The following is a 13267-nucleotide window of genomic DNA, read 5'->3' on the forward strand; positions in this document are numbered from 1 at the left end:
TGGGGTTCGATGGAAGACGGAAAACGACGTCGCCCTCTTTTCGCGTCCTTCTCTCGCTCGATCTCTCGATCCCAGCCAAACTGAGGGCCACAAACGCTCACAGAAAGCGTACAGTACATGGCACAGAACACTCATGAACGACATCCCCAAAGCCGCACAGTGCTCACATCAATGGACAGAAAAAAAAACAGATACAGATTACAGCCAAAACTACGTAGCTAACATAAGAAACAATAACACTGACAGAATGATTGTGGATCGGACCAAGGGTATCAAAAGCTACATCTGCCCGGACGTTGCTACGCTCGCCGCTGGGTATGCGTCGCGTATATCACATGAAGCTAAGGGCGCGCGGCAAAGAGGAGCATGACCTTGGTATGGTAGTTGGCCCGTCGGCGACATGGGTGGCATGATCACATGAACATGTCGTTATATCCTGGCGGCGGCAGCTCGTCATTATCGGGATCTCCACTTCTATAAACCACTTCAGGCAATGAGTACACCCTGCCAGTCAACCCCGCTTCCCCATCTGAACTCAAGTTTTGATTGCTTACCCGAGCCCACCAAACCCACCACCACCTCCAAACCCACCCCCACCCCCTCTGCCACCCCCAAACCCTCCCCTCGAAGAAGGGAACTGCGGCCTCCCGGGCAACCCCGGAATGCCCGGCGGGACAATTGGATCAAATCTCGCGCCCGGCGGTACCGCACCCGGCGGCAGCGTCGCGCCTCCAGGTCCCGCTGGTATACCTCCACCGCCGTGTTCCGGAAACCGCCCGGCAAACATGGGGTCGTCCGGTCCAACGAACATGCCGCCGCCACGGCCTAGGCCTGCGCCGCCGAAGGGCGGGCGCGGGAGGCCGGAGTTGGCGAAGGGGTCGAGGTCGACGTCGCCGATTGCGTGCGGGTTGCGGAACGGTGGGTATGTTGGACCTCTGTGGGGTTCTTCACCGCTGCCGGGGTATGGTTCGCCGGCGATGGGGTGGACGTAAGGCGGACGTGGGCGGTTGGCGATGTGGTCGGTGGTCTGCGACGAGGAGCTACTCGCGGTTGTGGAAGGAGCTTCGTAGCCCGGTTTGTTCAATCCCGGAATCAACTTTTGCATGATCCCAACCCTGAACTCTCTCAACACGGCGTTCAGCTGCTCTTCCGACGCAAACGCCCTCCCAATGGCATCCTCACTCCCACTGCTCCCTCCCGCACTCGCATCAAATGGGAACGTGATATTCGCCGCAGTGAACGTCGACGGCGCCAACTCGATCGTATGCAGCTTCTCATCCTCAATAGCCATGCCGTGCACAATCAGTTTGTTCTTGCCGACTTTTACGCATTTGAGGAGGAAGGTGAGGGAGGACTGCGAGTGCTTGTAGCGGAAGGAAAACATGTCGCCTGAGGCGTTCCAGTCTGGGGGGAGGCGGCGGGCGGTCGAGCCGCTGGGTTGCTCGCTGTCGGGGTAGTCCTCGTGGTCTGGAGATCATATCCGTTTGAGTATCCCCGAAAACTATGAGTAGCAGGTCTCAACACTCCACATACCTTTACGCTCCTCGCCCACGCCAATAAACCTAAACCCATACCGCGTCATAGCCGCATGAAACAATGCGACCGAAAGGTCAGCAGGAGACTTGAACGTAGGCTGCCCTCCTGCCGTTTGAGGAGGAAGGCATTCGACGAGGGTGCGAAGAACTGCCTTGGGCTCGAGAGGATTCTCGTCCTCGTTGTTGGTGGGCGTGGGATTGGTTCCTGAAGAAGCGTCTTGGCGGCCAATGCCGGAACTGGAGCTGGAGGAGTCAGCCATTCTTCTGGGATGTAAGGTGATACTCGTAAGGGGACTCGGAATACTCGTAATACAAAAGCTGCGGGATAGCCGCGAGGGACAAAAGAAAGACAGTCTGGGTGGGGACGATGATCTGGGGCTCTTACTAGTCCAGAGCTGAAGTAGGAAGAGGTGAGAGGGTGAGCGCGAGTGACGTGTTGTACTGTGTGTACGCGCGAACAAGGAGACATCATCTGCAGCGGGAAGCAGATCGGGAAGACCGGGATGTGGACTTGCTGGCGAACTCGTGCATACCCCACTGGCCCATTGGCTCTCACAACGGTGCATCCCCGTATTTCAGCTTCTCCAAAGCTAGCAAGGCTCCGTGGGTATAGGTATAGGAGGAACGTGTGTATCAAGACCGGTGCAGCAGCGAAGGGTCATGGGGTATATTCCTAACTTAATTTGCCGCACACAGTAGTCAGACAGACTGGTTCCCCACAAACGACACCGCCCACAGCCCGCGTTTTACACTCACGTCCTGGACGGTGCCCCTACAGGCGGTTTGGAAATCGCGTACGAGCTCACAAGATCTTCACGCTGCGTTGATCTCGACTTTTCCTCCAGCCGTCGTCGATGATGTTTCGTCCTGATGGCGTCCAGCGGAGATGTGCGCGGCGGTGGTGCAGAGTTGGGAGGGGTCAATGGCTGGTGGTCGATGCGTTGAGAACGGTATATCCGGCTGTTCTTGCCGTGGGTCATCGGTCGGCGCAGCACGTTCCCCAACAGTAGAAGATCGAGGTACCGCAACGGTCTTCCTCGCCTTCCCCACCCTTCCCTCCTTCTCCTTTGCCTTCGACCCCGCCGGCCCCACCACCTTCCCCCCCTTCACCCGTATATTGTACACATCCCTCGGCGTAATCTGCACCCCCGGATGCTGCTGCTGCACAATCTCGATGATCTTCTTTGGCACCACGCCCGCGGCGCGCATGGCCTGCATGCTCGCTCTCGCCTCAGATGTCATCGTCGCCTGTCTCGATTCAGGGGTAGCGAGCGGGTCGTCGGGCGAGTGATTGTGCCGTGGATCCGTGCAGTGCGTTTCCCACTTCCATTGTTTCTCGATGTTGGTAGTATCATTCGTCGTGTGGCTGTTTCCATTCTGGCCTTGAGAAGCGTAATTTGATGGATTGGTCTGCGTCCGCGTAATCACACACGCCCATGGACACCCCACCCTTCTACTCATCTTCCGCCGTTTCCTCTCCCCTTCCCCACCGCTACGTCGTGGGACCCCGCCATGCGTGCAGGCCAACCACACTTTACAAATGGGTCCCTTGCCCTTCATTCCGCGCTTCGATCGCCGCCGCACGATAGAGTACCCGTTGGTCACGGCAAAGGTCTCGATGGCGCGTTGCGCGGCGTCGAGGGTTGGGTAGGTGTCGTCGGGGGGTGGGGGCATGTCGAGGTTCAGTACGGCCTCGTCCTCATCGTCGGCTTCTGCCCCTTCTTCGTTCCCTGCGTCTGCAGCATCACTCACGACATCCAACCTCATCCCGCCCAGCAGCTCCGTCTCATGCCCTATCCCATGCGTGATTGTCTCCTCGGGGTGGATGTGCAGCTGGTCGGGAGGGAGTTGTCCTTTGGGGACCACCAGAGGGGTGGTGGACAGGGCGCCAGCTGCGGCGAGAGCGGCTGCTGCGGCTGCGGCTTGAACGGAGGCGGAGGGTGGGTGCTGGTGTAGGGCGTTGGCGAGGCGTTCGAGGTGGCGGCGGTGGGAGTCGGACGTTAGGAGGGTGGGAGGCGGTGGTGGTGGTGGGAAGGAGGATGGTGGGGACTGGGGCAGTGGGTCGGACATGGTGAGCCGAGGTGGAGAGAACGAGGACTGCTCACTTGCTTGCGCTTTTGCTCACAGGTAGCGGTGAAGGTGGGAATATACAGTACGCCAAGGGCAATGAGATGCTGGTTTGCCCATAGGGCTTTGAGCAATTGAGTGGGAAAGAAACGAAAGACGCATTGTGGCACTTCAAGGACGGGCTCCGAAGGCCTTCTTCCCACGCGTCCGTCCATCACCACCGATTCACTTCAACATCAATCAACGCACAACGCGGACGGCCTCACAGCTCCGAGTCGGACTGGAAGGAGAACAGGCCGATTAAACCGCACACGTGAGCTTTGTGGATAATAAATCGCCCCCGAGACCCGACGGAGGGGCCGCTACGTCACCCTGCCCGCCACCACCGTCTCCTCGGCGCCCAGAACAAGCAGAACAGAACAGACAGTATAGAAGAACAAGCCTTTTTTCCCCACGCGAACCCTCAACGGGAAGGAATTAAAGAAGGAAAACCCCCCAACACCCACATCTCGGCAGCAACAGCAGAGCTTCGATTTCTGCAAGACTCAACTGCAAACTGAGCCACAAACAAGACTCGTAGATTACCCGTCTACCCCTCTTTGAAGCTAGTCGATCGCAAACGGTCATCCAGTTCAGGGCACCCACCCTCCGACTCCTGACGAAATAATGAGCGACGAATCGTCCACTGTGGCGCGTCCCCACGCCAGCAGCTCCCGGAAGACCCTCCCCACCTTCGACTTCACCGTCCATACACTGGAGAATGGCGACAAGGTATCCACCGTAGAGAGGTTCGCAAAAGGTTCGTGTTGGATGGGCCTGTCAGCCGTGGAGGCGCGAATAGATCCCACCACCGAAGGATCGCCTCATGCGTTCCTCTCTTTCCATACACTCAAATATCCTAACGCTTTACTCCCCGATAGACGTCCCACCACCTGCTGTGCACAAGCCGACGGAAGAGGAATTCTGGTCCAAAAAGGACCCCTCCAAACCTGATCACGAATTTCTGAGAAACCACTTTTTCCGGGAGGGCCGTCTGACGCAAGAGCAGGCTTTGCGTATCATCAAGCGTGGAACCGAGCTTTTGAAAGAGGAGCCCAATTTGTTGGACGTCGAGGCACCAATCACTGGTTAGTTGCGGATGAATGCGAGCTGTCATATTAATCCGAAAGGACGTTTCCAACGCCGAGTTTTGCTCTATTCCAGTGTGTGGAGATATTCACGGACAATACTATGACTTGATGAAACTGTTCGAAGTGGGTGGGAATCCGGCAGATACAAGATATCTGTTTTTAGGAGACTATGTGGATAGAGGATATTTCTCAATCGAGGTGGATATCCAAAGACCGGGAACCTCTACGTTCAAGCAAAACCGTGTACTGACAAATTTCTTCGCCTTCTATATAGTGCTTCATGTACCTCCTGATCCTGAAGGACTGGTTCCCGGACTCCATCTTCATGCTTCGAGGCAACCACGAGTGCAGGCATTTGACGGACTACTTCACATTCAAGCTCGAATGTGAGTGCAGGATTGTACTCGATCACGTATTGTGGTTTCATTCCTAACGGGATTTGGCTCTTCTCAGGCGGTCACAAATACTCGGAAGAGGTCTACGAAGCATGTCTCGAAGCATTCTGTGCCCTACCACTAGCAGCTGTGATGAACAAGCAGTTCCTTTGCATTCACGGAGGATTGTCTCCCGAGCTCACGACGCTCGAGGATTTACGCGGGGTACTTCATACGTGTCCAGCTAGCGAATTTTAGAGGGGAATCTTCTGAACGACTGTGCGCGTTACAGATCAACCGATTCCGGGAACCACCGACGCACGGATTGATGTGTGATTTGTTATGGGCTGATCCGCTGGAGGACTTTGGACAAGAGAAGACGAACGAATTTTTCGTACATAACGGCGTACGCGGGTGTTCGTATTTCTTCAGGTGAGTTGATGACAGACAGCTTCGGAATTGCAATTGTGGAGAGAATACTAATCCGTACCTGTAGCTACTACGCCGCATGTGCCTTCTTGGAGCGCAACAACCTACTCTCGATTATCCGTGCGCACGAAGCACAAGACGCAGGGTGAGGGAACCCACGCATTTGTTGATCCAGAGTTCATCAGCTCATAACCACCATCCACGCTCCAGATACCGAATGTACCGGAAAACACGGACAACAGGGTTTCCATCAGTCATCACTATCTTCTCCGCGCCAAATTACCTCGACGTGTACAACAACAAGGCCGCCGTGCTCAAATACGAAAACAACGTCATGAACATCAGGCAGTTCAACTGCACGCCACATCCGTACTGGTTGCCCAACTTTATGGATGTGTTCTCGTGGAGTTTGCCGTTTGTTGGGGAGAAGAGTATGTTGACGATGATTTGAGATTGCTGGATGGGGAAAGGGGCATGCGGGGAGGGATCACTCATGGAGAGCTCTTCGTAATAGTTACGGATATCCTGTTGTCGATACTCAACATTTGCAGCAAGGAGGAGCTCGACGATAACACTGCAGGCGTGAAGGTGCCGCAGGTTATTGAAGACAGTATGTGACACGTCTCGATTTCCTTTACCACGGTCATTATGTTGACCCACTTTTTCTGGCAGGTGCCGAGCAGGAAGCGCGTCGTCAAGTAATCAAGAACAAGATCCGCGCTGTAGGGCGTATGGCGAGAACGTTCCAAGTGCTGAGGTATGTTTTGAATGGCTTTGGATCTATCACGCGAACGCGACGCCATGTCTGTCCCGCTAACAATCCCCATTCCATTTTGAAGAGAGGAAAGCGAGCACATCATGGAGCTCAAAAACGTCATGGGCACTCAAACCCTCCCCCCCGGCACACTGGCCTTGGGAGCCGAAGGCATCAAAGCCGCCATCTCCACCTTCGAAGAAGCGCGCTCCGCCGACCTCGACAACGAGCGTCTGCCCCCTCTCAAAGACGGCCAGAAGGCACCCGCGCCGGCCCCGCCCGTGTTTGCGCTTAAGGAAAGCGAGGCGGCGGCGACGAAGAAGGTTATGCCCCCGCGGCCGGCGCAGCCGAGACGGACGCCGTCGTTGAAGACGCCGCAGGGGATCATCAACCCGACGCCGGGGGATGCGAGCTTACCGGCGGAACCGACGAAGTAGGGCGGAGGTTTGCGGATTTGGGATGTGAGGGACGGGTATGGGAGAAGCGAGTCGTGGGAAACCTTCGTTCTGTCGCTCTACCTCCTTCCGCGGACGCGTTTACCTCGGTTTTCCAGTCGTCGACGACGGCAGCCTCGTTCGAGGCATCTGATTTTCTGTAGCAAGGGACCGTGGGATGGAGAAGGAAATCTCTTTCGTGCGTACGCTTTTGCCGAGTTCGCTGTGGGACGGTTTCTGGGCAGTTCACCACGCCCTCCATCCCACCCTACTACACCGGCTTTTTCATTGCACCCTCTCCTGACATCCTCACTTTGTCGTCCCTCTTACCATGTTGTTTTGTCTCATACCTACATACCATCACTGATTTTGTGAAAGTGTTTTTCTCATATAGCATTCATACTCACATCTTGGAATTGAGGCTTTTGATCGGGGGGGTTCCATCTTCAGTTGACGGTGAAGCGGCCCCACGCGCCTGGCATCTCCCTCTTCTCCCAAGGCACACAAGGCCCAGATCACCTACCTAAATACACAGCTGGGAACTGAGCCTACATAGGCAGAGGACCCCCACGCATCCAAAGAACCACAACGCGCGTCGCCATTATCACCCCTCTGAGGCGCGGTGGACCCCAGGCCCTCCAACCACTCATACATACTACATCGAACATCACCGTTCTCCGCACACAATCAAAAACGGGTTTCGAGACACCAGCACACACCACACCACACCACACCACCGCACGCCCCCGCGCTGTCTCATTCATCACAATGCTGACATTCAGTCCCCCCTGGATAACCCACACCAACGAAAAGCGGCACAAGACACCCATTTACTCGCTGGCTGTGCATCCGCTGGGGGAGAAGCTTGCTACCGGTGGTCAAGGTACGTGTAGCTAAAGCCACGGGGGATGTGTTCGAGGGGGTGTTGAATTACAATTTAATGGTTGTGGGCCTTTTTTTTGGGGGGGCAGACGCGAAAGTGAAGTTATGGAATGTAGCGGCGGTGTATGATGAGACGCTGGAGGCTGACCCGGGGACGCCGAAGCTGTTGGCTGTTTTGTCGGCTCATAGTGGTAAGCCCCGATTTCTCCACACCACGAGATCATGGTATCCGATCATTGATGTTGGGGGATATTCCCCAGGCTCGGTCCTATGTGTACGATGGTCGCAGGACGATGGGCAGCTCCTGGCGTCGGGGTCGGATGATTGCAAGATTGTGATTTGGAAGCAGGATAAGTGGGTGAATGTGTCGGATGTGATAGGGGAGGGTTGGGAGCGGGGACTGATGTGATTTGTTTTGTGGGTAGTGCACCGATAAGGGGGAATTTGCTGATAGATAAGGACGCGGCGCCGTTGACCGAGTATTGGAGGGCGGTAAAGGTGTTGACGGGGCATGAATCAGGTGCGGGCGAGAAAGGGAGACTATGAGAGGCAACGCGGGATGTTGGATTGACTCCAGGGTGCATCTGCAGACGTGGCCGACCTAGCCTGGTCCCCCGAAAACAGATACATCGCCTCCTGCGGCTTCGAAACTACCGTCTACATCTGGAGCGGCGCAACGTTCGAACTCCTCCGCAAACTCCAAGGCCACTCCGCGTTCGTCAAGGGCGTCGCATGGGATCCCGTCGGGAAATACCTCGCCTCTCAGAGCGATGACAAGACGACACGAATCTGGCGGGTGGCGGATTGGGCCGAGATCCATTCGCTGTCGGCGCCGTATGAGGCCGCGGCGTCCACCACGTTTTTTAGGAGGCTGTGTTGGAGCCCGGAGGGGAATGCGATTGTGACGGCGAATGGGGAGAGTGGGCATCGGCCAACCGCGCCGATTATTCATAGGGATGGGTGGACGTCGGATATCAATTTGGTGGGGCATAACGCTCCGATCGAGTGTTCGGTAACTAGTTTGTAGCGGGGCTCGGTCACCAAGGAGATGGGTCTCGCTAATCTCGCTGCCTGTCACGTCCTCCAGCAATTCAACCCGCAACTATTCGAACTCCAAAAAGAAGAAAACGGGACAACGGTCAACAAACACACCGCGCTCTGCGCCCTCGGAAGCCAAGAAAGCACGATTTCCATCTGGGCGACCGCCAGCGAACGGCCTCTCGCCGTCAGCAAAGAATGCTTCAAACACAGCATCCTCGACCTGTCCTGGTCACCCGACGGGTTATGCGTCTTTGCATGTTCATACGACGGCACCGTGGGCGTGCTGGCCTTTGAACCCGCGGAGCTGGGAACTCGGCTGCCGGCAGCGGAGAAGGAGCGCGTGCTGAACAGTCTGGGCGTGAAACGGAAAGCGGTGGTGGAGAGCGTCACGCAGCTGGCGCTGGAGGAGCAGATGCGGATTGAGAAGGAGGCGAGTTCGTCGAGGCTGAATACGTTGCTGTTGGGGTCGCAGCAAGGTGGGGCGGCGGGGACCATACCACCGGCGACAGCGGCGGTGGTGGCTCCGGTGGCTGCGACCCCGATGAAGAAGTTTCCGGCGCCGTCACCTGTGCCTGCCACCCCGAGCGCGGTACCGTTGATGCAGAAGGTTACGCAGACGCCAGATGGGCGGAAGAGGATCCGACCGACGTTCTTGAGCAGGTAGCGTAGCGCGGCGTAGCATGCATTCCCATCTGACCATCTGGCGACGTTCATGAACTTATCAAAACCGCATTGTGGCATACAGCGGCATCGACGCAGCACCCCTCACCGGAAGCCAACGCCTCAACGACTTTGTATCCATGCAAATCGACCGGCCACTACCCCCCGACACGAACGGCGACAGCGGTGGTCACGACGTCATCAACGGCGACGGCATCCCCACCACCGCCGGCAAAAGGCGCAAAGTCGACGAGCTTAACGGGCCAGCCATTGGCGCTGTGCATTACCTCCTCCCGACGGTTGTCGAGGCCAGGCGGCCGGTGAATCTAGCCATACCCAATGTGCGCACGAAAGTGATCACAATGATACCTACGGGTGAGAAGGAGGAGCCGGCGAATGTGGAGTGTGATAATACTAGGCAACGTATGTGTGAGTGTTGTGTTATGGGATCCACGACATGGGGGTGGTAGCTTATTTGGAGTTTTGGGGAACGTATGCAACAGCGGTGAAGGTGACCTGCACGAAAGGCTCCGAGATACTCTGGGTGGATACGCTTCCCTCCCACGTGATACTGGTCACGGGCACCGCGAGTTTTACGGCGATTGCGTGTGTCGATGGGAGTCTGTATGCTTTCTCGCCTGCTGGGAGGAGGTGAGTGTTTGTGCCTGTGCATTGCGGTATGAGGAAACGGGACGAAGAGGATTATTTAGTCTCTCCTCTATTGTAGGTTACTGCCGTGTTTAGCCCTCGAATCTCCAGCGTCTTTCCTCGCTTCTCAAGGCGATTATCTCATGTGCCTGACCTCGGGGGGAAGTCTAAGCGTATGGTACGAACGCTGGAATAGAGCATCTCTCCCCTCACGCACAACAGTACCCTAACGTCACACCCAAAACACAGGAACATAACAAAACAAACAACAATAGTGCAAGACTCCTCCATAATCCACCTCCTCCAAACCGGGCCCATCCGCGACACATCAAGTCCAGCCTCCCCCTCGCCCTCCCCCGACGTCACCATCCGCAACGCCTACCTCCGCCGCGAAGGCATCCCGGTGCTGATCACGAGCAACGAGGACAGGTACTCATTCCATCATGGGATGAAGGTGTGGATGAAGATTGCGGATAGGGCGAATAGCCAGGGCGTGACGTTAAGTGGGGGAGAACAGGGGGTGCCGGGGGCGACTACGTTGGCGATTTTGGAGGTAATTTTTGCGGCAATTGCTGTTCTCGTTGCGATATAGTGTGCGATACGCATCGATTTACTAACTGTTACGCGATTCCGATCTCTTCGTGGCCAATAGAATCAACTAGCAAGCTACACAGCCCTCCGCTCCGCCAACGACTATATCAGAACCATCCGGCGATACGCGACCAAACTCGCCGACGAAGGCGCCGTATCGAAAGCGATCGAGTTGTGTGATGAGCTACTTGGGCCGCGGTCGAGGTAGGTTTTGAAGCGCATATGTTTTTTTCTTTTTTTTTGCCATTGTTTTGGGGAACTCCCCCGTTACGTTGATCAGCCCCACTCACGCCCTTCACGAAGTAGGGCGACGATCACGAAACCACTCGCTGGGACCATCGATGAGTGGGACCCGCTTATTTTGGTGAGTTATGGGGATTCGAAGATGTGGGGCTTCCTCCTTTTGCGTTGGCGTTGATGCGAGTTGGGAAATAGGATGGCTGACGTGTGTTTCCCCCCCGCTCTGTTCCCACTTAGGGTATCCCAAAACGCACGCTGCTGGAACAGGTGCTTGTGCCATTAAGTACGTCCGCCCGAAAATCAATCTCCCCTATTCATTGAAGGGCAACCGTCACACGGGGAATGTGACGTTTGGCTGAAACTTTTCCGGTTTTCTTTCTTTCCCTTTCGCCTCCGTCCAGGTAAAAACAGGGACCTGCAACGCCACGTGCAGGTCTACTACGACACGCTGGAGTCGATACGGGATACCGAGCATTTGTCGCATCTGCGGTTGTGAATGGAGTGCCCGTTGGGGGAACAGGACTCGGTGTGGACGTATGCCAGTCAAGCACACATTGCGTAGAACGACACGAATGCGGCATGTTGCAGAATCAAAGGCGTATATACAGTTTGCATTGCATAGGAGGAGCGGAAGGAATGGGGAGGGCTAAGGGGTCGGTGCTAGATTCGTAGGCTACGCTACGGTTTCACAACTATATAGTTTCCCCGAAACCTACAGTACAGTTTGGGCCCGCCTCCTGTGCGTTTGAGAATATGAAAATATACAATGATACCCCCCAATGTGGTTGTTACGCCTGTTATGTTACCGTGTGCCTGGAAAAAAATGATGCGGTTGCACGGCTGGCGCGCGGTGGTCCGTGCCTATATGTTTTGCTCATGCTTTAGGTTTCTTGGCATCCCCGTTGCCTCCTCCTACCGCAGCAGCTAGTGCCGCCTCCGTCCCGTTCGCTGTTGGGGACGAGACGGATGCTTTGCGTTTGTTATTGTGACTGTTGTTGTCGCCCGGGGTGGATGTCACTGGTGTCTCACTGTCGGTGGTTGTTGTGACCGGTACGGATGATGACGGGTCTGTTGGCGTTGCTAGTGATGGTGTTGCATCGGCAGGGGTCTCGACCAGTTTCTCCAGATTGTACTTTTTGAATTCCGGGTAGTCGCGGACGACGGATAGTGCGCATACATTCTAGGGTGTGCCATGACACATCAGAACATGATCAGACGCACAAAAAGTTCGAAAGACAGAAACACGATACCTTGAAGATATCAATAACGACGGTCAACTCGGGGCTCTTGAGGTTCACGAAATGCTCCGCGCCGACGATATCAGCGATCTCTTTGATGAGGTCGTCGCGTTTGATGCTGTCGTTCCATTTGATGCGGGGTTCGACGGCCCACTGGACGAGAACGGAGAGATAGGTGTATGAGTAAGGGTGTGTGGGTAGAGGGGTAAATGGATGGAACTGCACCTGTATACCCTTCTGACCCTCCTGATGGAAGAATGGCGCGACGGCTGTCTTTGCGAGGGCTTTGATGTCGTCCATGTAGGCTTTGCAGGAGTGTTGGACTGGGTGGAGGCGTGAGGTGTATCTGATTGGCGGTGGTGGGTGCAGGGATGTATCAGTCGTTATGTGCGGATGGTGATTGATGAGGTTTGGGGAGTACGTTCTCTTTACCTTGTCTTCTTCAGCTTCTTCTCGTTCAGATCTTGGAAGATCTTGTGGACGAAATCTGCGGGCTCGATTGGCGCAAATGTCTATGAGGTCCATAGGGGTTCACTCAGTATGTGGTCCACGCAGGTATCGCAGCTTCATCTGCCACCTGTCCATCCCCCCGCCTCCTCTACCGACATACGCACCCTCAAAAACACAATACAATCAATATTGGTCTTGCACCAATAAAATTGCGCCTTCTTCTCGTTTGTCTCGCTCTTCAGCTCCTTCAACTGGCGATTAATCACGTCCGCAACGTCCTCCGCGTCGTCGTCGTCGCTGTCGTCAAGGTCGTCTGAGGCGCCTGCGCCTTTGATCTTTGTGCCGTATATCTTTTCCGCGTACTTCAGAGAATACAAAGGAAGTTAGGTTGTGTTTCTCGCGCGGGATATTCGGTTGAATGGGGAACTATTTTTACCTCCTCGAAAAGACTACGCAACTCCGCGACGGCACCGCGTTCTTTGTCGAGGTGGATGAAGGCGTAGATACCCTGCATTCCCGGCTCGACTTGGAAAGCGCCATGCTTCGAATTGCCTTTACCCTTCACTGGGGCCTGTCAATCGAGATATGGTCAGAACATGCGCAAGCGGTGAGCAGGGGAGGGACAGATGTGACGCACCTGCGCATAAAGCCCCTGGCGATACTTTCGCTTCTGCTGCTTGTTTGCATTCCCCATTCTGATACAGGTGTTCCTCAGGATTGTGTCCAGTTGGGTCTGTGGGTTTCGCGCGAGTTTCGAAAAAACGTCCACGGAAAGCGGAGGGAGAAACACCGAG

The 13267-nt window shown here is 55.5% G+C and overlaps 5 protein-coding genes across 5 annotated transcripts; 2 read left to right on the forward strand and 3 right to left on the reverse strand.

Annotated features, from left to right (window-relative positions):
- Positions 1–42: 42 nt before the first annotated feature.
- Positions 43–1956, reverse strand: EV422DRAFT_623666 (PI31 proteasome regulator N-terminal-domain-containing protein). Its single transcript, XM_053074235.1, has 3 exons — positions 1534–1956; positions 555–1467; positions 43–474 (listed from the first exon to the last, which is right to left on the reverse strand). Exons 1-3 carry the CDS (start codon positions 1793–1795, stop codon positions 414–416), a joined length of 1236 nt encoding a protein of 411 aa, XP_052921130.1. The 5' UTR covers positions 1796–1956; the 3' UTR covers positions 43–413.
- A 1-nt stretch (position 1957) lies between these two features.
- On the reverse strand, positions 1958–3605 carry EV422DRAFT_623667 (uncharacterized protein; the record flags this gene model as incomplete). Its single annotated transcript, XM_053074236.1, has 2 exons — positions 1958–2212; positions 2292–3605. The coding sequence occupies one exon, from the start codon at positions 3603–3605 to the stop codon at positions 2349–2351; it is 1257 nt and encodes a 418-aa protein (XP_052921131.1). The 3' UTR covers positions 1958–2212; positions 2292–2348.
- A 369-nt stretch (positions 3606–3974) lies between these two features.
- On the forward strand, positions 3975–7155 carry EV422DRAFT_546994 (Metallo-dependent phosphatase-like protein). The gene is made up of 11 exons (XM_053071572.1): positions 3975–4401; positions 4523–4729; positions 4806–4930; positions 5007–5118; positions 5186–5331; positions 5399–5538; positions 5603–5680; positions 5746–5966; positions 6050–6145; positions 6208–6292; positions 6375–7155. Exons 1-11 carry the CDS (start codon positions 4269–4271, stop codon positions 6724–6726), a joined length of 1695 nt encoding a protein of 564 aa, XP_052921132.1. The 5' UTR covers positions 3975–4268; the 3' UTR covers positions 6727–7155.
- A 19-nt stretch (positions 7156–7174) lies between these two features.
- On the forward strand, positions 7175–11416 carry EV422DRAFT_328595 (WD40-repeat-containing domain protein). Its single transcript, XM_053066339.1, has 14 exons — positions 7175–7606; positions 7695–7796; positions 7866–7959; positions 8031–8125; positions 8196–8617; positions 8693–9306; positions 9392–9729; positions 9810–9957; positions 10034–10132; positions 10204–10507; positions 10607–10749; positions 10849–10909; positions 11023–11068; positions 11187–11416. The coding sequence occupies exons 1-14, from the start codon at positions 7492–7494 to the stop codon at positions 11279–11281; spliced, it is 2676 nt and encodes an 891-aa protein (XP_052921133.1). The 5' UTR covers positions 7175–7491; the 3' UTR covers positions 11282–11416.
- Positions 11417–11512: 96 nt separating this feature from the next.
- EV422DRAFT_328622 (uncharacterized protein) lies at positions 11513–13240 on the reverse strand. The gene is made up of 7 exons (XM_053066340.1): positions 13111–13240; positions 12910–13044; positions 12638–12835; positions 12456–12535; positions 12249–12369; positions 12036–12176; positions 11513–11965 (listed from the first exon to the last, which is right to left on the reverse strand). Exons 1-7 carry the CDS (start codon positions 13165–13167, stop codon positions 11660–11662), a joined length of 1038 nt encoding a protein of 345 aa, XP_052921134.1. The 5' UTR covers positions 13168–13240; the 3' UTR covers positions 11513–11659.
- Positions 13241–13267: the final 27 nt, after the last annotated feature.

Source organism: Fimicolochytrium jonesii (assembly GCF_025526975.1).
Source record: "Fimicolochytrium jonesii strain JEL569 chromosome Unknown EV422scaffold_40, whole genome shotgun sequence".
NCBI classification, from domain to species: Eukaryota; Fungi; Chytridiomycota; class Chytridiomycetes; order Spizellomycetales; family Powellomycetaceae; genus Fimicolochytrium; species Fimicolochytrium jonesii.

Coding starts and splice junctions, on each gene's coding strand:
- EV422DRAFT_623666 (XM_053074235.1), bottom strand. CDS start 1,795: ATGGCTGACTCCTCCAGCTCCAGTTCCGGCATTGGCCGCCAAGACGCT. Junction 1,468..1,533: donor CGTGGGCGAGGAGCGTAAAG/GTATGTGGAGTG, acceptor TATGATCTCCAG/ACCACGAGGACTACCCCGAC. Junction 475..554: donor GGTGGGTTTGGTGGGCTCGG/GTAAGCAATCAA, acceptor AGTGGTTTATAG/AAGTGGAGATCCCGATAATG.
- EV422DRAFT_546994 (XM_053071572.1), top strand. CDS start 4,269: ATGAGCGACGAATCGTCCACTGTGGCGCGTCCCCACGCCAGCAGCTCC. Junction 4,402..4,522: donor CGTAGAGAGGTTCGCAAAAG/GTTCGTGTTGGA, acceptor ACTCCCCGATAG/ACGTCCCACCACCTGCTGTG. Junction 5,539..5,602: donor GGGTGTTCGTATTTCTTCAG/GTGAGTTGATGA, acceptor CCGTACCTGTAG/CTACTACGCCGCATGTGCCT.
- EV422DRAFT_328595 (XM_053066339.1), top strand. CDS start 7,492: ATGCTGACATTCAGTCCCCCCTGGATAACCCACACCAACGAAAAGCGG. Junction 9,307..9,391: donor CGACCGACGTTCTTGAGCAG/GTAGCGTAGCGC, acceptor TGTGGCATACAG/CGGCATCGACGCAGCACCCC. Junction 10,133..10,203: donor GGGGGAAGTCTAAGCGTATG/GTACGAACGCTG, acceptor CCCAAAACACAG/GAACATAACAAAACAAACAA.
- EV422DRAFT_328622 (XM_053066340.1), bottom strand. CDS start 13,167: ATGGGGAATGCAAACAAGCAGCAGAAGCGAAAGTATCGCCAGGGGCTT. Junction 12,536..12,637: donor ATTGTATTGTGTTTTTGAGG/GTGCGTATGTCG, acceptor TGGACCTCATAG/ACATTTGCGCCAATCGAGCC. Junction 12,177..12,248: donor AGGGTCAGAAGGGTATACAG/GTGCAGTTCCAT, acceptor GTTCTCGTCCAG/TGGGCCGTCGAACCCCGCAT.